Source organism: Spodoptera frugiperda, chromosome 30, assembly GCF_023101765.2.
Source record: "Spodoptera frugiperda isolate SF20-4 chromosome 30, AGI-APGP_CSIRO_Sfru_2.0, whole genome shotgun sequence".
Lineage (NCBI taxonomy): Eukaryota > Metazoa > Arthropoda > Insecta > Lepidoptera > Noctuidae > Spodoptera > Spodoptera frugiperda.
The window spans coordinates 2,563,545-2,586,631 of NC_064241.1; the positions used below are offsets into that span (position 1 = coordinate 2,563,545).

Sequence of the window (23,087 nt, forward strand, 5' to 3'; positions counted from 1 at the left end):
AGCTTAAAAATCAAAATGAAAATGATATTTATTTTTGCAAATAGGTTACAATGTAACTCTTTTACCTTACACGTCAATTTCTTAAATAACTAGATGAGGTCGAGGCTAAAGAATTTGTATCTACTCGTCTGAATTTATTTTGTCTTTTGTTTTGGATAGTGCATAATTATATCGAGGAAGGTAATTTAAAACATCACGCTACGATGTATAGAAGCTTAGAAACCGAGTAGAGCCGTGTGAAACCTTGCGGAATTAACAAGCAGTCCAATAATTCTAATCTGTGTGGAAAATAATTATGTTGCATAGCTTCTACTTATCCAACTACTACGGTTTTTTTGAAGGTATTGATACAAATGAAAACAAAGTTCAAATGAAAGCAAGTTTTTTCCACGTGACCAATTCTGTCAATGTAAAACCTCCATTGATTTCAAATCAAAGGATTTATGAAACGAATTCACGTCAATGCCCTACAAATCTATTCATGATTTATTATTATTAATCCATCAGCAGGCGACAGCTGATGAAAATATTAAGTTGCTTTGCCACCAGAGATGTGCTATGTAGCTATGCTACGAAGATGATAAGCTATGAAAGTATCCCAAGGCGGGAGAAGTCATAGGATGACTTTCCCCACGCAAAAAAAAACTATGAAACTATGTGGCCGTTTCCACTGATACTAAGCGAGTAGCTAGCTAGCTAGCTAATGCGTTGCGGTACGAGGAAGATATGCTATGAAGATGCGCCGCCACAAAGTAGCTGTGCGAGAATGATGCGCAGCTCGAGTATGCGATGTATCGATAGTAGGGAAGCTATCCATAGCAAGCATATTTCCATATAAAAGAAATTAATCTAAGTTGAAACCGTTTCTACCAGTGCTAAGCTATGAGTACCAATGAATATGAATGACTATTGGAAACCAAACTCATCCACAGCAACGTAGCATAGCACATCTCTGGTAGAGAAGCGCCCTAAATCGATAACGTTGAAAACTTTCTTTTACAATAAGTTATGAAACCGAAGGCGATGGACGGCGAAATGAGATTCTTGAACTGCTACAAATTGAAATCTTAGAAAGGATTGTTACAAAAGGAATAAAGATGATATCTGAAGATTTATAGATTATCTATAGAGTTATGGCGGGATACTGCCGTGCTATACATTTATAGATAAAAGTGCTTTTTAAACGACTTGAAAGAAGGAGGTTCTCAGTTTCACCTGTAATAGGTACCTATATAAAGAAAAAAAAGAAGGCGGTTCCTTTTTGTTATTAAGAGTGGTTTTAATTTTCTTTAATTTCAGTCTTACCCTTCCGAGTGCACTAACTTTACCTCGTTTAGTTTTGAAGTAAAATTGTATTTACGCAATTACTTAATAATAACTTGTATGTAAATTAGAATTAATGAGTTAATAAAAGCCTAACAAATAAACTTTCTTCAAGATTTAGATTTACCTACAAGGTAATTATCAAGTTAAATAAAAGAAAAGGATTTGTCCACTTCTGATTCATTCGACATACAATTTCTTATTTGAGGTTCGCTCCTTTCCTGTATTGCCAACGAATTACAAAACACAAAACCTAGTTTCTTGCTCTATACCTCAATATGTATTGCTCAATCGACAAAGATTAAGTACTCACATTCACCAGAAGCGACGAACGTGTCCACAATAATCTGCGCCCCGTTGTAGAAGTCACCGAACTGTGCCTCCCAGATGCACAGATTGTCCGGCGAGTCGTACGCCATTCCGTACTCAAACGCCAGCACCGCTTCCTCGGACAGAATCGAATTGGCCACCTGCAACGAGGTGCACTCGTGTGTGAAAGGCAATGCATTGTGGTGGGATTTGTAATTTACTATTGTGGATTGTGGATTGATGGTAGATTGAAGATGGATTGATGGGTGGTATTAATTTAGTGCAGTCTGTGGATAGGTTGGCACTTCATAATAATTTTAAATGCATAAAGATGAAGAGAAAGATTAAAAGTCAAAGTCAAAATTATTTATTTCATATAGACCGGAACGGCACTTTTGAACGTCAAAGAAAATATTACAATATGTCTGCCTGTCGGTCAGTCCTCTAATGGATTTTTCTCAATAGCTATAGTAGAAAAGTCTTCTACAGTTTATTATTATCTATCAGATATTTTCAAACACTATCACAAAATCAATGCCATTTTTGGCTGTAAAATACTTTTTTAGGACAACTGGCACAGTGATGAGTTTACTCACTTCTAAATATCCTTTCTGCTTCTCATGTATGTGGTTGAGAGGTATGTGGATGGCTTCAGTCTCCTGGTCTACCAGCATCACGTGGCGATGTGAGAAGGTGCCTCGGCCGACATCCTCGCCACTCAGGCGTACGTGACGACCTTCCATCAGGAGGGATCCTGAGAAGAAAAAGACAAAGCTCAGTACCCTTAGTACGAAACGAGAGCGCGTTTTCTCATTCTCGTTTCGTATACTTTAAACGCAATGCAAACTCATACTAAGGGTTCTGTAGTCAACTCTAACTGTGAATAAGAAAATACAATTCTCCGGTTCGTGCAATTCATAGTTATTATTACTACTATTTAGTTTATATACAGCTACATTTTTAAATAAGGTAATGTTAATTATTTTTTTAATTAGTATGTTTTAAGTAAAATAATTTTAATTTATTTTTAATTAGTATGTTTAAAAATATTATTTGTATATAATCCTCAAATAAATATTTTTTTAAAAAGTATATATTAAAAACAAACATCGTGTATTGGAAACAATGTTTGGTTTGCTTTAAATGAGAGTATTTTGTACGGATACGAGTACGACCCAATTTAATTGAAAACCCGTTGATTCCATTCAATTACGGATCAATCGGTAATCGCTTTGAGCTCCGTTCTAAACTGAAATGGTTAGTGTAACGTTTGTTTTTGTTGTACTCGTATTTTGAGAATTGTTTATTGAATTTGCGGCAGAAAGTATTTTTTGCTGTAATAAAATAACATTTTTATTTGATATCTATGTATCTATTTTGGTATCTATTTTAACTATACATATAGCGTTAAAGGGTAAATGTGCATCCTACATTTCAAATAGTTTTTTTACATTCACACGCCAACGTAATAAAAATAAATAACTACAGGACACAATTGCGTAGGTACTTGTTAACAAACAGTTTACTGGGCATAATTCGTTCTTTCGAAAATTACTCAGTACTGTACTCAGTACAGTATATGGCAATAGGCTAACCCCTATTACATGGGACATATAATAACATAAATAGTGAAAAGTGGGTGTACATTGTATAGCGGCATTACGTGCCGTAATGTGCACCTCTGCCAACCCCTTCGGAGATAAAAGGTGTGACGCTGCATATATTATTAACATAGAGCTTTACCAATAGAACAATTTGTTTCAGTATAATCGGCTACGTAGATCTACATATAATAGTTCTTACCAAACGCTAACGCCTCAGCGGTGGCCCAATCAATATCCTTTCCTTCCGCCAGCTTGCCCAGCCGACTCCTCACATGTGTCTTCGCGAGATGAGGGTGGATGTTCTGCAAACAATTTGCCATTGATTGATTTATGTTTCCTTGTTTCGGAGTAGTGTGAGCATTTCATTTATTATGCTGAGGTCCTTTAGTGTTAGATTAAGAATACCATAGTTTTAACTATGGCTATTTGTAGTTGAAATAATAATTGAGAGTGTATTGCAAGTGAATGTCGTGTGGCCCAGAGATTTAAGACGCTTCTTATGCGCGAGGGTTCGAAACCTACCAACGGCAAGTACCAATGTAACTTTTTTCGAGTTATATGTACTTTCTAAGATTTTTCAGACACCACTGACAAATTGTGAACGAAAACATAGTTAGGGAACTTGAACTTATAATTTCTAATTATAAGTTTGATCACCAACCCGCATTGAGCAAGCGTGGTTAATGTTAAAACCTTCTCCGTACGAGAAAAGGCCTTTGGTCAGCAGTAGCTACTTTTCGGTTGTTGATGTGATTTGTGTGTGTATTGCAGGGCGCTTTTTTATACCCAATTAAAGAATTAAATATGGGTCTGAGCTTCAGTATACGTATGATACAAAAGGTCTGAGTATCACCATCAATTACTAATCTAGGTAACAAAAAATTAATTAACTTTTCAAAAGTCTGATTTGCGTAACAAATAGCTGAAGCAATTTATCTGATAGAAAATTATTGGATTGATGCATTGGAAGCTTCGATAGCCCAATCAACCGAATCAGAGATGGGATGTGAGATTTATACGAATTCAATCGTGGGAGTGACGGGTAATCTGATTGAATTCGTGTCAGAGAGATGCAGTTTTTCGATCCTCTCGCTTAGCTGTACTACTGATATGAATTATAGTTTTAGTAACTATGATTTTTAAGGTCTGCTTTATAAGGTTAATAGTCATTTGACAAAACCTTTTAGGGAGGAAATGCATAGTATTAAAGGTAAATATTATCTTGAATGTTAAACAAAAAATTACACTAGCTTTTTCTGAATTCGATCAATATTTCAACTCAATTTTATAATATTTCCTCATTTAGATGGCAATTTAGACGAAGTTTCTTTTCATTTTAGCTAAGTCTATTCAAGTTGGCCAATTTCCGGGATAAATCTTATAAGTAGTAAGTCGTATTTAACTTTATAACTTTTCTATACTTAATAATTATTTGCAACATCATGTTTGTAAAACAAATTTGAAGTACAATACTACTATAGCTTATAGATTTAAAAAAAATTGGCTTATTCTAGCTAAACACTACGCGACACATTAATCCTCACCGCAGTTGGGTAGATGACTCATTTTTATTTTAATGTCTGTTTTGTAGATTATTTTAAAATATTATTTTTTTCTTTTTTTCGTATTTTTTATTTTCTTACAGAAACAAATATTTTCCAAGATATATTAATTTGAAATGTTGCGTCACTTCTAGGTACGTTTTATACGTAGAAATGACGTATTTGCCTAAACTTTGATTCGTTTTATCTAAGTATTGTTATCTTATATGAAAAAATACGTGCCTAAATTTTTTTCATTACCTAACTCACGGACTAAATAGAATTATAATTTTCATACCCCGTCATCATCCCTATTATTGAAACCATCTGTTGTTTTGATACAATCCATTATATTAGTTTCGGACCATAATTTACTATAGTCCTCTTCAGCAATTTATCAATCACGATACTTGGGTAGTTTGTAACCTAAATGTACTGAAGTTCACTGACCTGAACGTTGATAATAACCAGTGACAAATTAATCCGTCAAGGGCTGTGATTGGTACATTGTTCCCCACTAGATTGCTTCGGGAAATGTAAACACTGGGCTAAAACAATACCTTCTAGGTTACCTAGGTAATACATAGCTTAAATGGGCGGGCTTGAATGACAGAAAGTGGTCTTTGTGATGATACTAAACTCTAATAAATACTAGGCTAATTATTATGGTTATCGATTTATTTACTCACGAAACTGTTTGACAAGGTTCGACTACTTTCAATCCATGGTAGAGGCTCATATTCATGAGCAACATTCTTTTGTCGCTATGTCCCGACGTACGACGAGTGAGAACAGCGCGACAGCTGCCGCGTCGCTCTAGCATGACTTGAAACGAGTCGAGTTCCTCGTCAAACAGTTACGTGTGTAAGCCGGCAGCATAATAAATAATTAAGTATGTCTTGCGAATGTTAAAATGCAAATACTAAACTTTTATATTTCAACGTTTTAAGAACTTAAAATATTGTAAGTAAGTAAGTATTTGCATGCCTCTTGGTAAAATATGGTTGAGCTCATAATGTCACTAAACATCACCTTTTATTCTATAGATCATACTTGCAAATAAACTCTTTTTATCTTTATTTATCTTATCATAGCCAAAGTTTGTAAAAATTAGTTTAGAAATTTAATTCCATCGTTAGACGCTAGTCTGACCTAAATCAGCTGTAATCCTTAGCTCTGATGGCTAGACTGTTTCAGTATTGAACCAATTTATTGGATTGGAAATGTGGCAATTGAGTTCATTTATACAGTACTTAGTTCTTACTAGGTGGTGGAAAGGTCGTTGCCCTTTGATTATGTTGTTAGACATCGTATATATGTATCTAGTGTGGAACAAACAAGTCGTAGTTTTTATTTATTGATATCTAGCGGACCCCGCGAACTTTGTTTCGCCTTTTTTTTGAGGGCGGAAAGTAATCCACTTAGTTCTGCCGCCTTGAGCGAGGCGAGAGAAAGTGTCACACACACTGACTAAAAACCACCCGTTCCTACCTACTACTCGGTAACCCGCTAGGGAATCTGAACTTTGTTCGGCCTTGGTTTTTTTTCTGCGTATCTTTTCATTACATAAGAACATTCTCCTAAAAATATTAAACCCAAAAGTTGAAGCGAAATCAGGGGCCTTAGTCTGCTGTTACAATTGTGTCAGAATGGTCGATCACTGATCAGTGCAAGAGGGACAGAGCTATACAACCTACAAACCTACATAGCTCCGTCCCTCTTGCACTGCTCAATGATCGACCATTTTGACACAATTGTAATAGCAGACTAAGGCCCCAGTTCACTTGTTTTCGAGATTTGCGCTCTGCAAAACATTTAAGCGATTAATTTTCATACCTTTTATACATATTCAAGTCTATTGTTAATGTCTTGAACTAAATAGTTATGTTGATAGAGCTACTAACCACTAATTACCTGGTACTTACCACATAAATAATGAAACATGAGTGAGTTCATATTTCGCTATGTATATAGGTAATGCTATGTAGGTATTTAGAGGTGATTATTTAAAAAAAATAGTTCCTGTATCGTCAATAAATCGTTCCGAATAGGTGAAGATACTTTTAAGTTTAAATTAATTTTGATTCGCGAATGAAAGTATTACGATGGAAGAGAAAATATAGATCGGGACAACTATGAAAAACAAAATGTAAAAAATACTTACAAAGTCATCAGGGTATGCCACGGAGGCATGTCCAACCATTTGCAGCAGACCGGTGTCGACTCCAGTGTCCCAGGTCTCCACAGCATTGGGTGCTGCCTGGAAACCTGCCCACTGGTCCTGGTAGTAGCTGACCTGTAACATGACAATGTGGTGTTGAGATATATTATAGAATCCATTGGACATTTTGTTATTCTGTAAGTTTTTCTGATACTTTAAACTTAGCTTATTATACCTGAGGAGCATTAACATTCTTTTGTTGTGTCAGTGTGGGACGTGCTCACATTTCAAAATTATGGCTGTGATAGTGATGTACAAAATTTTAGCTGTATATATGTTACTATAGTGATTTGTGAAATAGTAGTAACGTCACGCCTTTTTTCCCCGAAGGGTAAGCAGAGGCGTAATTCTGTTATATAATTTGGAGCATGTGGTGAGCCTATTGCCATATACTGGGCACAATTCCAAATTCCGTGCTACTGAGAAATTTTCGAAAAACTGAAGAATGATTCGTGAAATACTAGCAGAATTTAAAGACCAAATCACAAAACACATATTTTAAGTTTTATACCGAATTCCACAAACGCAGTTACGTTAGTAGGTATGCTGTATATATCTTTAGTAAGTTAAGCATACGTAGTAGTAAACTTAACAGTAGGTACTACACTACAACAATCTGCTCAAAAACAAAGCCGAGTGGGAGGATACAGTCGATTTAAAGCACTATTGTCCTTCCAAAGTTGTGAGCCAGGCTGGCGACTAATTAAAGAGGAACATAGGATGTGAAGGGATAAGACAGAGGGGCTAGAGATAAGTAGATAGATGTTGGTAGGGAACAAAAGGCCCCAACAATAAACTAGATACACTTCTAAATCTTATCCGTAATTTGTAAGACATCGGGACAGTCTGAATTTGTGGAGGAACAAGATATATAACATTAATTTGTACTGTCTATGGACTGATTAGGTTTGGTTCGGAGATATATTAATGTCGGAAAAGGTATTTTTTTTAATGTTGGACAAGGGTTTTCTCCTGGGTCATGGGTGCGTTTACAAACAATGAATTTCACATGAGACCCAGACCTGAAACAACAATTTGTAAATCACATGAAAAGCTGCTCCGTGCGAGAATCGAACCCGTTACTGTGGCTGGGCTCATATTAATTATCTGTTATGTTTTAAAATTAAGATTTTTCGTGTATAATAGGTATAAATTAGGTCGCTAGTCTAGACAAAAAATATTATAGCAGACTTCTGCCAATTCTGATCCGGAGCTGTGGACTACCTAGCGGGTTTACCGGGGCTCCGGTTCGAAAAGCAGGAGTAGGAACGGGGTGGTTTTTAGTCAGTAAGAGTCTGACACTCCCTCTCGCCTCGCCCAAGGCGAGAGAACCGCAAACTTGAACGACGTGCAGTACGGCTGCACGTACTTTTGCATCATTTTCGGTCTCACTTTTAATCCACCTCAACTAAAGAACAGCACCCTTCCAAACCCGAGATTAAAGCACCGACAAAATAGAACAAATAATATAAAACTCATAAATTGTCAACGGTAGGTAAAATATGTAAATAATAATATCATTCCTTCCTCTCTCGCTGGGGGCAAGGACTTTCATTTCAAGAGTCGCAAATATAGGGCATGTAGCTATTTCAATCACAAATCCTGCCTTTATAAATAATGTATGAGAGTTCTCGAGTTGCTAGATTTCCTGAATAACATCGACAACAACAGGGCATTATTCATAATCTTCGTTCATATGACCTTCAGTCTGAACTTGTCAACTATCTCCTTACCAAAACAATGATTTATCGAAAATAAGTCTTGGTGTCAACGCTTAACATCGATATTCGATTGAACACTCGTTTAAGCATTTTACGATCGAGTAATAAAATGTTTTTAAATAAAATGCTGTTAAGTTTCATGCTGTCTGTGTTTTTAGGTCTGTCTGACACTTTAGGTGAAAGTGTGGAAAAGCTATGCATCGGCACGAATGGGCCGGCTTGACCGGACTGATACCACGGCCTCACAGAAAACTGACGTGAAAGAGCGCTTGTGTTGTCTGAGACAGGTTATTGGAGGTCCAATTACCCCCTCCAAATCTTTCTAATCCCGATTTTTACAACCCTTAAATTCCTAACATCCAAAAGGCCGGCAACGCAATTGTAACGCCTCTAGTGTTTCGTGTGTTCATGGGCGATGGTGTTTGCTTACCATCAGGTGATCCGTAATCCCGTTTACCGGCTTGTACCATTAAAAAAGGTGTAGATATTTAAGTTTGTTTTGAGTATGGTAATAATTGAATGTACCTGTATCGACTCGTACTTTAAGTCATATCAGAGAAAATGTTCTTAAGTATTTGCTTTGCTAAACTTCTTGTAAAGTCAGTTTGAAGTACGTGATTTCCAAGTCATTCTCGGTACAAGTACAATATCTGAGGAAACGGATACAATTATTACTTTGGCCAACTTAGATATCTCTCTCAAGATACTTGACAGTTTTGTGACTTCAACTTCATCAAATGATTACACGGTTAGCACGGTGGCTCGGCAACCGGCTGCCGCGTAACGTGTAGCGGGTTCGATTCCCGTACGGAGCAACTCTTTGTGTGATCTACAAATTGTTATTTCGGGTCTGGGTGTCATGTGTATGTTTGTAAACGCACACACGACACAGGAGGAAATCCTAGTGTGGGGCAACGTTTTTTTTAAACAACAGAATCAGCTCCAATGAACCAACCAATCAGAAGGTTAAACGCACTAATGTTTCGATAAGCGTAAAAGAAACTTTTACTAGATCCTCAGTACTTAAGAAGTTGCTTTGTATCTAAGTAGTAAGTCCACATTTACAGCTGTGCTTGTAAATTGGTTAATCTGCTCATCGCGTCGGAACTTTATTCCAAGTTAACTGACCTCCTACTTCGTCGTGTGAGACGTGAATAACATCGTAACTTGTTATGTGTCTGTTAGTAAAAGATTCTAGAGTGAGATATCAATGGTTTTTCTGTAATTTTGTCAAAATATTTACTGTATTTATTTATTTTTTTAATCTGTTATTTTTTATTATTGTTTTTTTTCCTAATAGAAAAACGACAGCCCTATTATAGGATACAAAATTCAATACACACAACAATGAAGTAGCTAAACCGTTTACAGGTTTAGTTTGCCCCTTAAACTTAAAAATGAAATGATTAAATGATGCAGAGATGCCTCAGACGATAATAGTGACGCTGTATGTATTTCATAATACATAAAATTATACCATTGTGCGTTATATACCAATAGGATAAGCAAAGGTAAGTAGTTGTTTAAAGGAATTGTTTTTTATTTTTTATAGAATAGACGGCAAATGAGTAGACGGATCACTTGATGGTAAGCGATCAACGCCGCTCATGGACACCCGCAACACCAGAGAAGTCACAGGTGCGTTGCCGGCCTTTTAAAAAGGAAAACACTCTTTTCGATTCGTCGATTGGTATAGACCTTCAAATCTTCAAGAATAAAACTTCAGACCTTCGGAAATACCGGTTTATAAACTTTATACGCCGGTTCGGAAATAAAATACATATTCTATTTTGGAATTCTCAAATACAGAGTAATCAGTTTTGTAAGTAGTTGAAATAAGTTCAAAAGTTTTAGGGAATGAAAGAACTTTGTTTTTCGATTGAAAAGATAAACTTAGAAATCTTGCAATTTGTTCTTAGACGAGACATTTGCAAGATCGTTAAAACCATAAAGTTTTTAGAACAAAAGCTATCAATATTGTTTGTTACCATCAAAAACTTTACAACTTTAGCACAAAGCCTTTGAGATGTCACAACAATAATTGACATTTAAAATCAAATTATCTTTTTATGGGTGCTTTTCCACCAGAGATGTGCTATGTAGCTATGCTGGGAAAATGTACTAGCTAAGCTGTGAAACTATGTGACCGTTTCCACTGATACTAAGCTATGTAGTTGTGCGAGGAAGATGTGCTAGGATGATGCGTAGCTCGAGTATGCGATGTATCGATAGTAGGAAAGCCATATATCCATATCCTTAGCACACATCCATAGCACGCATCTTTCCACCAGTCAAAGTAGCTGTCGCAAAGTAGCTGTGCGACGAAGATGCGCAGCTCAAATATGCGATGTATGATATAGCAGAGGAACCGTCCATAGTACGCATTTATCCATATAAAAAACATAGCTTAGCTAAGTTCGTTTCCACCAGTGCTAAGCTATGTGTACCAATGAATATGATTGGTGGAAGCCAAACGCATCCATAGCTGAGCACATCTCTGGTGGAAAAGCACTCTTAAACTGATTGATCTGTTTTTCTGATACAAGTTTAATGTTATTTTCGAATCAAATTATAATTTATTTTAAAGTTGCTTAATATTATAATGCAGTTTTGTGTTTTTTATGGCATAACGGCCTGGTGGCTGAGCAGACTGGTCACCTAATGATGAGCAATCGCTGCCACCCATGGACACCCAAGGCGTTACATACAAGACCTTTTGGGGGTTAGGAATTAAAGGGAAATCGCGGATAGGGAAGGGGGTAATTAGGCCTTCGGTAACCTCACTCACAACGAAATATAACGCAAGTTTTGTTTCACGTCGGTTTTCTGTGAGGCCGTGGCATCACACTGTGGTTGTTTATAAACATTTTTGTTGATGGGGATTATAACGAACCGACATGTTTTTCTTACAAGATTAGAATGTATTTAGATAAGTATCATATAAACGATGTTCAAAAGGTGTTCAAAAGTTATACCCATACAAACAAGAACAACTACCTTGATGAACTTTACCTTCTATAGGTAAAGTTAATAAATCTTCCTTGTAACGCTGAACCGCACATTTATGTTTCATGAGTTTCATTTAAATAGGAATATACAGGGTGTCTTCATGTCTTGTAAGTAAGGGGTATAAAGTGCATAAAACATATATTTACCTCAGGTTTGTAAGTAGGGACGGCTTCAAATTGCTTCTGGAGGTAGCTGGTGTGTGTCGCTACTTCATTCTTCACCTCCTCTTCACTTAACACACCTTCTGATAGTAGTTTTTCTGTGTATAGGTCTGGGATTGTTCTGTAAGATTAAAACGAATTAGTATCAACGTTTGCCCTTGCTGCGGATATTATCTCAAGTCATTTATTATTTATTTATAGTCTAATCTAATCTTAACATGGCAACATGGCGCGGTACTACGGCCTCACAGAAAAGGGGCGTGAAACAACAACTTTTAAATTCTAAGCCCACAAAAGACCGGCAACGCACTTATAACGCCTCTGGTGTTCCGGCTGTCAATGGGCGGCGGCGATTGCTTACCATTAGGTGATCCATTTGTTCGTTTGCCGGCTTATAACATAAAAAAAACAAAACATTTAAATTGGAAAGGTATAGATTTATACTCACTTTCTACTATGAATAAGTTTGTAAAGGAGTGGGTTGGTGAAGGTGGGGTCATCGACCTCGTTGTGGCCATATTTTCTGAAGCAGTTGTAGTCAATGAAGACATCCTTGCGGAATTTGCGCTGGTACTCAAAGGCTATGTTCGTTGCTTTTACTACTAACTGGAAACAACATGGAATATTTAACAATCTATACATATCTATACATATAATAAAATCGTAGAAAAGTGCTGTCTGTACATTGAAAATAAAAATAAAAAAAATAGCAGGGGTTATTGTTATGTCGATGTCGAACCCAAAAATGTAATTAACTTTTTTTTTGTCTGTTTGTCTGTTTGTCTGTTTGTCTGTTTGTCTGTTTGTCTGTTCGTCTGTGCGCGCTAATCTCAGAAACGGCTGATCCGAGTTGGATGCGGTTTTCACGAATATATTGTGGGATGCTTAAATTTACATTTAGTGTTTGTTTCATGTCAATCGGTTCATAAATAAAAAAGTTATGTCAAATTAAAGAATCACATCGAACATTCTATGCTTATACCATTAATCTCCGCAACTATTTGACGGATTTGGTTGAAATTTGGTACAGATATAGTTTAGAACCTTAGAAAGGACATAGATATATTTTTATTTCAAAAATCAAAAAATAAAAATAAGAAATAAATTATTTATAAATAATTCTATGTCGATCGTTACACGACTTCGGTTCATGTTATTGTTTTAATTCATCGAAAAAAAGTTAATAAATAGTAAAAAGGTATGAAAAAAATAATATCAATATAATAAAACATTTAGTACAAAGAAAATGCTCTAACGGAGTATAGATAATTCTATGTCGATCGTTACACGACTTCGGTTCATGTTATTGTTTTAATTCATCGAAAAAAAGTAAATAAATATATAAATAGTAAAAAGGTATGAAAAAAATAATATCAATATAATTTAATTAAACTTTTAGTACAAAGAAAATGCCCGAACGGAGTATAAATAAATAATCCAAGTTGTCTTTATCCTCGATAGATGGCGTTGGGATCGAAATAAATCGCGCAACGGTTTCGTTACATTCATTTGGTTGGGTATCGGCCGAGCGCTTCGGTACTATCGTAGAAAAAGTGTATTATCAGTCGTATGATTATTTGTCTGTAGTGGTCCTGCTGTTTCTTATATTCTAAATTGGTTTCGTTGTATTTGTCAATTAATAAGTTTATTTGTTGGGTTTTCCTGGTTTTCTGGTTAAACTATTTAACGTAGGTTTAGTTTGATATCGATTATTAGTAGTTACTGTAGTTAGTTTTTTTAATAAAATTGTAAGTCTAATTTATAAATTAATTAGATTAGATTTAAGTCGTTTCTTTTAAATTATTTAGTTTAAGCTTGGTTATTATAGCATAGAGGATAGGTTGTAATATAGTTTCTTTTTTAATTGTTATAAATTCGTAATTCGTAGCTTTCTTTAGTTTTAAGTTAGTTTAAGTCCGTTTTTAAACTATTTTTTCAATGCCCTAAGTGAGTATACATCTATTAAATTCAAACGCAGAGCTCATTATGTTGATTTTTGAAGAGTTCCCTGGAATATCTTCCACATCTCATTTTTGAAGAGATCCCGCGAGATCGGGAACTATGTGGTTAAAACCAAAAATTTGCCGGAAGTCACTATTCCACGCGAACGAAGTCGCGGGCAAAAGCTAGTTATAAAATAATATAAAAACTTAATTGCTCATGCATATGAGAGATCCCGTCCCGGTGTGATATGAAATTGAAAGAATGAAGTTGAAAAGAGTAACGATAGAGTTTCTTGCTCGTTCTTCTCCATTTGAAGCTACACTTTGGATCGAACACCTAGCTTCACTAACAGACAGACTGACTAACAGTTCAATTCGTTTTGTGTGAACTTTAGGATAGGCAAAAGTGTCTACTTTAGGATTAATTTAAATAAATGGTTTGACTTTGAAACTTGTAGTGCTTTTCTCGGAGAATCCACGCAAGTACGCCGAATATGTCTTTTAATTTAGCGGTGTTAAACTAATTATTATACAATGGTTACCTCAGGATGATCAGCATTCACGTGGATGACAGGAACTGCGATGGATTTGGCCAAATCAGTGACGTATCGGCTGGAGCGACCGCGTGCAGCTGGGAGGGTGAAACCAAGCTGTAAACATACAAAAAGTTATTTTAGAATACTACCCAGTATTAATACATAATTATTATAATTTTATTATAACTTTCGTGAGACATACTACATAATTATTATCTATTTCGAATAGATTCCACGTATGTGGCAATGAATAGATAAGTTACTTTGAAGAATAACGGTATATTAATGAATCATTCAAGATAACCCATTAAGAAATAACAAACAAACAAAAGTATTCACAAGCCTATATCTTATTTATTACATTTACTCGAACATTGTACATAACACGGGAAAAAGGTTCTACTATTATTATACGTTCGTGGGTGACGAATGGCAAAACCATGTTTTTGCTAAATGATCGAACATAGGCGTACGTGTTTGTGATACACAGTGAGAGCAAAACAACACTGGGTTTATAAACAAAAGCCTAAGAAAAAATTACAAATAAATGCGTTGTACAGAACCGTTTTTCCGAAATGGGTGGCTAGATATGAACCAATAGTGTGTCTATTTTTCTATATTCAAATTCAAATTATGTTTTTTGCGAAACTGTTGGTGCATTTTAGGTCTTAAGCTGCTAGCAGATCCATAACAGCATATACGTTCATACTAGATTGCACGATTTCACGAGATGGTTCGATTCCTACAGGGAAAAGCCCTCTGTGTGATCCACAAATTGTATGTTTGTAAACGCATCCACGACACAGAAGAGCATACTGGTGTATGCCAGCGATTTTTTTTAAATACGATCACAGTATGAATGCTGACCAATTACTTTTGTTACTGATACCGAACCGAAAACTGCGGAAATCGAAACATTCTATATACATAATAATACATATATGACAGATACAACTCGGAATCTTATTCCCAGCATTCCTCTTTAGTACTAGACTAGACAACAAAGTGTACCAACTCTCTGCAAAAACCAAAAACCCTTATTTAATTACCTGACAACGTCCAAAAACATAATATTTATTTTACTAAGACCCGAATCCAGGCCTAAGGCCCTGAAATCTTTTAACAGCTTAACTTGATCTTGTTTGATACGCTACCATGAACATTTGGACCGTGGGCTGCAGTGATTTATGTTGCCTGTTCAGCATTAAGCCACAAAAACACCGACTCATAAAGATGTACTTTGGTTGATTTATAAGATGAGTGCCTTAATGTACGGGAGTGTATAAGGTTGGTTAACTACCTAAGTAACTGATGAAGGAAGAAGGTTATTATTAGAACTTATGACGGGATATTTACCATGTGTTTATTCACTTCGATGAGTTTCCGATATTTCGGCACTGTTGCAAGCGGCATGACCACGGATGAACAGTTCATCCGTGTATAGTAAATATCCCGTCAACAGTTCTAATAATAGTGTTAGTGACCATGTCAGTTTAAAAAAAAAAAGGAAGAAGGTTGGCTATTTCTTCGGGTCAGAAGATAAGCATTGCTATTCAATGTAGGACAGAATTTTGATTATATTTGGTTTAAATATTTTTTCTTTGTTTTAGTTTTAAATTATAGTAAGGTGTATCTAACTAACTTAACCTAAAGTTGGTTGATATTATCTACTGGGGAAAAGGTTTTGTGGATAGTTGAACATTAATTGGATTGTTGAAGCCTAGCTAGCCTTTGTTGACTAGATCTTTCGGTGTTATATTTTATCGTACAAAAACAAAATCATAACAATGTACTTTGGCAGAATTTTAAGGTTTCCTTAATGTTTCATGATTACCAACATACTTTTATACTTACGTTATGAATGGCCAGTTGTTGCTGGCTTTATAAAATACTGAGATAAAGTTGAGAGTTATTGCTGTCATTTACTAAATGGTGGAATAAGAGGTGGAATTGTAATGGCGTTGCATTTTTGTCAATGTCAATGTGGTTACGAATTTAAGGAAAAATTATATTTAAATTTATCAATGGTGTGTGGTATTTGTATGTAAACATTTGTGAAATAGAAGTTTTTCTTGATTAACAGGTTCTTTTTTTATGGTATAAGCATACGGGTCACATCCGAAACACCAAAGGCGTTACAAGTACGTTGTCAGCCTTTTGGGGATTAGGAATTTAAGGGTTGTTGGGGTATCGGGGATTGAGAAGGTTGGGAAGGGGGGTATACCGTCATATTTTACATTTGTACAATCTACGCCTTACGTGTAACATTAGTAAGAAATAAATCGTAAAGTAGGATAACAAGTAACTCACTTGGTTGTTAACAATGACGTGCATAGATCCGCCAACATTGAAGTGTGGGGCTTGTGACATCATCAGCATCTCCTGGTTGATGCCCTGGCCAGCGAACGCAGCGTCTCCGTGCACCTAGAATTTAATTAAACAAAATTACTTTACCTATGAAATATTTAACAACAGTAGAACCAAATATGGTTGATAGTACATTTAGTTCCTATGCATTAAAAGATTGTTGCTGTTGATGAAGCGAAAGAGGTATGTAAGATTCGTAGCAATTGGCGTTCCATTGCTTACCTCCATGGGAGACAGGCGTGAGGTTATGTATGTATGTATGTATGTATGTATGTATGTATTTCATTTTCTTAGGTTTCAAAGTTTAAAATGACAGAAAACAATTTTCTTCGGAACAAGGTAGTGGACAATACCAAGACAATCAATGAAGTAAAAAGATATTGAAATGTTAAAAACTTTATTATATTACCTGAAGATTAAGTACTTTGTCTCCTTGTCTAGATGACCCATCCTCAGAATAGTCTCCTTCCTTCAACTGCAGCTGCTTCGATCTGGCCTTGCCCATTGACACTGGGTTGGCGGCCTACAACATTAATTACTTCTTATCTCTGGTCAAATTTACATTACCTATGAGAAATAAATGTGGTACCTATGTACTTGTACCTCTATTTTACATAATATAGTGTGTTATAAATTAATAATCTAGACGAATAAAAAAAATTGGAGTGTCTGTTTGTAATTAATTAATACACAAAAATAATTTTTTTTACAATTTTTGTCTGTCTGTCTGTTTGTCTGTTCCGGTTAATCTCTGGAATGACTGGACCGATTTTGTTGGGGCTTTTACTAACAGGTAGCTAATGTACTAAGGAGTTGTTTAGATTACTTTTATGTTAGAAAAAAATATTTCGTAGGTTAGTCACAAAGTCCGTGATCCACGCCAGCGAAGCTGCGGGCATCAGCTAGTAAATAAATAAATTAGGTACATATGTACAACGAATTACCTCTAAATGAGATGGGTTGTTCAGCAGTGAGAATCTAACTGTTTTGTCGTTGACTGGAATGTCTACTGAGGTACCTGAAATAAACACAGTCAGTTAAATGAAACCCCTTTCCCAGTCGTCCCAATCCCAGATTTCCTAACTACCCTTCCTGACTCCCAAAAGGCTGGCAACGCACTTGTAACGCCTCTAGTGTTTCGGGTGTCCATGGATGGCGGTGATTGCTTACCATCAGGTGATTTTTTAGATTTACCGGCTTATACCATAAAAATAATTGTAATTTATTGGTCTACTAAATTTAGTAAGTAAAGGTTAATTAAACAAAGATCGTATGAATATTGTTTGCTATGTCAATCTTACTTAACCAGTGTCGTCACGCCTATCCCCGAAGGGGTAGGCAGAGGTGCACATTATAGCACTGTAAAATGTACAAATCAAATAGTACAATTAACTTAACCAGGTATACATAATAACATAAGAGCTACTTACTAAGATGCAAAGCAACATCGCAAGCAGCATTAGCTTCAACTGGAAACTCAGGCTGTCCAGTGAACTTATGGAAGATCTTCACCGGCGGGTACAGCAGAGGTCCAGTCATTACATTCAGCTTCGCTCTGTGCCCCATCGATATGGTCACGTGTTCTACTCCCTCTGTAAAACATAACAGTTTTTGTAAAGACTTAATAACATAACATATACTCGTAATGCACGTTCTTCTACATTCGATGCTACACTTTGGAACGAGCACTTCATTGACAGACATACTGACGGACAATTCAATTTGACGTTTCAAAAGTGCCTAATTAAGGTAAGAATCCACAGATCCGCATCGTACACATCGCACGCAACGGCAATGCCTACTGCTATGCGTACTCATGATGTCATACGGAATGCGTACGATGCGTGTGATACGTACGATGCGGGCCTGTGGACGCTTACCTTAATTAAGGATTAATTGAAATAAATACTTTGAATTTCAACCGGGTGATTGTATTAATCCAGGGTGGCCCATGTTCAGGAGAAGACTTATTAAATACTTAAATGGTATATTGTATTATATAGTTCAACATTGGACTTTTCCGAACTTTAAAAATGGTGTTTTGTCTTGCGATTTTCATTTAAGTGAAAGTGCTACGAAAATACGTAGCGGCTACGAACAAAGCTACGCTGTAGCACTAAGCTATGCTACGACACGGACTACGCGTTTACTACGCTATGAATAGAGAAGTACGCCATTGTACATAATAAGGGCAGCAACTTAGCAAAGTTTTCTGTAAATTATGTAATTACGAGAATTTGGAGTTTGAAAACAAAGCCAGCTTATTGAATTTGTAATCCATTATTTTCACAGTTTTGGTTCAATAAATTTATAATTAGTGTATTTGGGTTTACGAGTTTGACTTCATTTTCTATTGTTTTCTATTCGACGTCATCTCCACGTGATTGTATTTTTGGAGCTCCTGCTGATGTGAGTCATTGTTTAATACTGGGCGATAGAGAAATAGTATACAAGTCATAGGTATAACTACTTTGGTCCAAAAAGGTTAATAGTTATTTATCAACTTGATGCACTTAATATTAACACGAAACTCAGAGTTAAATTGATATCTTGGTGTAAATTATGAAAATAAGCGACCTCATATAACGTAAAGACTATCAACGCCTTCAAGAAAAGCGAAATTATGATGCAACTAGCTAGCCAGCAGTTTCGCCGCGTTTTCTTGGGATAAAAAGTATCCTATCAGCCAAGTATACATACCTTGTCTGTATACCACGGACAAACATCCAAACAAACAAACTTTCGCATTTATAATATTAGTGTGATTTCGTGACCTCACCTGCAGCAGTTAACTTCAAAAGACTAGAGAAGAATGTAAGAATAGATTCAGCTCCTTCGCCGCAGTATCTCTTGACGGTGGGAAACTTCAAGGCCAAGAATTTGTCCCACGCTTGGGATCGGATCAATTCCTTCGCGATCTCCACGCGTCTGGCATTGTCTATCACATCTTGACCGTTCTCTACTCGCTGGGCAAACCACTCACGTTCGGCTTCTGTCTATAAAATAAATAAAAGAGAAATTTGTTTTATTCCATGAAGGTATTTCTTAAGTCTTTGACTGCCAATAGAAAACTGTTGAAGGCAAATCCTCCGCTAACGTCGGTCACCGGTGACCACCACGGCGTTCAAAGTGTTAATTATTATGTTATCGGCTTACTCACGTAACTGTTTGACGAGGAACTAAACTAGTTTCAAGCCATGCTAGAGGCTGATATATATGAGCAGCATCCCGCAACAATCACCGCGTCGTGTTCCTCGTCAAACAGTTAAGCGAGTAAGCCGCTAACATAATTATTAATTTAATAAGTGTCACGAAAGTTATAATAGAATTAAGGTATGTCTTATACAAAAGCAGATACATTAAAATACAGTTTATTTATTTTGGAATTTATTAATGCGAATCAGTAATATTGCTGGATGAATAGCATTTTTATAGTTAAATATTTAATGTACAGTCGACTATCGTTCATTCAAAACTCGAGGGATTCGTAAAATATTTCGAATTATCTAATGTTCGAAACATTAAATGGTCCGAAATTTGAACTTGCCTGAGAATTTAGGTATTCTCTGCAAATTCTGATATATTTTGTCCCTATCTTTCCGCAACTTCGGATTGGCTTGCAACTAGTCGATATTGTTTTTTTATAATTATAAAACTCATTTAAGCTAGGTAGTATAGTATAGGATGTATATACGCGAAAAGATATGTAAACCCAATTCCCCCTTCCCAATCTTCTCAATCCCCGATTCCCGAACAACAACCCTTAAATTCCTAACCCCAAAAAGCCGACAACGCACTTGTAACGCCTCTGGTGTTTTAAATGTCCATGGGGGGCAGCGATTGCTTACTATCAGGTGATACGTCTGCTCGTTTACCGGCTTATACCATAAAAAAAGACAAGAAAGACATGACAAGTAATCATGAGTAACATAATATGTAAATTACATACGTTACACTAACCTCCAAATAATTAAACTCATAAGAGATAGGTCCACAATATATTCCCTCCAAAGTTTCCACTAGGTTCCTCACAGATTGTTTGCCTTCGTGCCCATACACGAGGCCCAAGTCAACAGCGTCCTCCGAACTGAGGCCGTATCTTGATATGCTAAGCTCTTTGACAGTTCTGAAAATATAAAACAACAATTGTTACAATTAATTACTTGCGAAGTTTAAATGGTTTCTTCAAGTATTTTTGGAACGTAACTTCGTCGGTCCAGTGGTCATAATGCGACTACTCAGGAATCTGGATATCTGTGGTAGGTTAGCTGGGTAAATTTTTCAGTAGCATAGTTTGATGCACGAAACTGACAAATTGTGTAACATTCATACCTGATCGTACCCTTTTAAACTAAAAATATTTGTTGCTTTTGGCGTTCACTTCCCATACGAAAGAAAATTTTCTTTCTGGTTTAAAATTATTGAGACTTTCTATTTAAAAATCTAAGTGGTATATAGTTTTCTTTTTTTTTCTTTTTTAAAAACGTTGCCCCACTCGTTGAAACGTTGTCTCTTTTTATTATCAAGTAAATACTGCATGAAAGCAATTACTCGAGAAAAATGACAAAATTAACAAATACATTGCAATTAATATCAGCTTTTGTATTACCTGTCTTCATTCTTGTAATTGACATTGTCTATTGTAGCTCTCAAGTGTCCGTATGTGCGGTATGCGTCTACTAGTCGCTGCGCTCTGCAGTTTTCATTTCTTCTGGCTATCACTTCTTCGGGGAGATCTGGAGGTCAAAAATATATATACATATAAAACATTTTTTTTTAAAAGAGTTACGATGGAGTTTTTTCTCGTTATTCTCTATTCGAAGCTACACTTTCGAACGACCACCTAGGTTCGCTGATAGACAATTCAATTTAACGTTTCAAAAGTGCCTAATTGAGGATTAATTGAAATAAATGCTTTGACTTTATTACTGCCTCGCTTGTCATATGGTCACAGGTGCGATTCTCAGGTCACGAGTTATTGAGATTTCGAAATTGATATTATTGAGGAAGAAGAAATGAAAATGGAAATTACTTTATACATATAATATATGCAACATCACTCCTTTTACTCCCGAAGGGGTAGACAGAGGAGCTCATTACGACTGCACAATGTACATACACTTTTCACCATTTGTGTTATAATTCCATGTAATAGGGGTGAGCCTATTATCATATACCTGGCCCAATTTCATCCACCGTGTTACTACTGAGAAATTTTCGAAAAAACCGAAGCAATTAAAGCAAGCCCAGCAATATTTTGTCCTACCCGGGAGTCAAACCCGAAACCCCCTTGTCCGGTGGGAGTACTTGCAACAACTCAACCAACGAAGCAGTCATGATATTATTGAGAAAGAAGAAATAAAATAAAAATGGAAGTTACTTTAATATCAAAATATTTTCTTGTAAGTACTTATCTCTACATTTTCTGTTTTCAAATGGTTTTATTTATTTAAAACGTAAATTCACTAAGCATGTCTCTATTTATTGCATGTTTTGTGCATGCATGCATGTTTTGAATGTCAAAAGTCAGCTGTAAGAACACACACATAATTTGTTTATTGTGTGTAGATACAATAATATACAAAGAGGGATAAAATAATAAGAGCTTGTTTACCAATCTAATGTTATCTAAAATAGTTATTAACTAATTTACTTATCTATACAGTATGAGCAATAGAGGATTACTTGTATTTTTATTATTTTTAGACTTTGATTTTTAAGTATAAATTCATATTAAATGTACTCATTATTCGGCAATCGCTCTACCATCTATTGCAAATGGACTATTTGGATAAAAGTGAGTGTAAATTCCTTTTATTTTCGTTAAATAACAATTGTTCTTTGTATTAAAAGCGCGTAAATAAATTGAATATAATTTGTTTGTAGCACTTGTCTTCAAATATAAACAAGATTAATGCTAGAGTTTCTCAAATAAAATTCTTTTCAATGTTATTTAGTTACTTCATTATCTCATGGTAAAGAGTAATTTCTGAGCGTATTTACTACTATTAAAATACTACAAACATGGTTTCCAACAACATGGTCTGTTTACGTACCAACATCATTCACTTTCGTCGGTCGATGACCGAACACTCCCACTCCCGAATGATACTTCAAACGATCGAGTTGCAACTCCTTCCACCTCATCAGCTGTCTCGCTCCCACTTTAAAACTCAACATTTTCACTACACTTATTCCTAATTAACACTTTAATACCATTATTTGTATATTTGAGGTTATGAATTTTAATTTTAAATGTGTGAGAAGTTCAAGGTTGTGTATTTTCGGGCGGTGTGCGCAGGAGTTGACGTCTCGACCGCGACCCGACACACACTGACAAGTCTACCAATGA

At 35.8% G+C, this 23,087-nt stretch overlaps 1 protein-coding gene across 1 annotated transcript in view; it reads right to left on the reverse strand.

Moving 5' to 3' along the window:
- The window catches only part of LOC118269921 (probable 2-oxoglutarate dehydrogenase E1 component DHKTD1 homolog, mitochondrial), a 29,626-nt gene extending 6,539 nt beyond the window's left edge, over window positions 1–23,087 (reverse strand). Inside the window, exons 1-15 of the mRNA XM_050706920.1 lie at window positions 22,792–23,087; window positions 21,345–21,471; window positions 20,696–20,861; window positions 19,515–19,731; window positions 18,166–18,327; window positions 17,680–17,753; window positions 17,145–17,258; window positions 16,679–16,792; window positions 14,375–14,482; window positions 12,338–12,495; window positions 11,875–12,010; window positions 6,942–7,073; window positions 3,436–3,538; window positions 2,229–2,386; window positions 1,637–1,793 (exon numbers count right to left, since the gene is read on the reverse strand). Of these exons, the coding sequence (XP_050562877.1) occupies window positions 1,637–1,793; window positions 2,229–2,386; window positions 3,436–3,538; window positions 6,942–7,073; window positions 11,875–12,010; window positions 12,338–12,495; window positions 14,375–14,482; window positions 16,679–16,792; window positions 17,145–17,258; window positions 17,680–17,753; window positions 18,166–18,327; window positions 19,515–19,731; window positions 20,696–20,861; window positions 21,345–21,471; window positions 22,792–22,915 (2,050 nt within the window). The 5' untranslated portion in view covers window positions 22,916–23,087. The remainder of the gene's footprint in view (window positions 1–1,636; window positions 1,794–2,228; window positions 2,387–3,435; window positions 3,539–6,941; window positions 7,074–11,874; window positions 12,011–12,337; window positions 12,496–14,374; window positions 14,483–16,678; window positions 16,793–17,144; window positions 17,259–17,679; window positions 17,754–18,165; window positions 18,328–19,514; window positions 19,732–20,695; window positions 20,862–21,344; window positions 21,472–22,791) is intronic.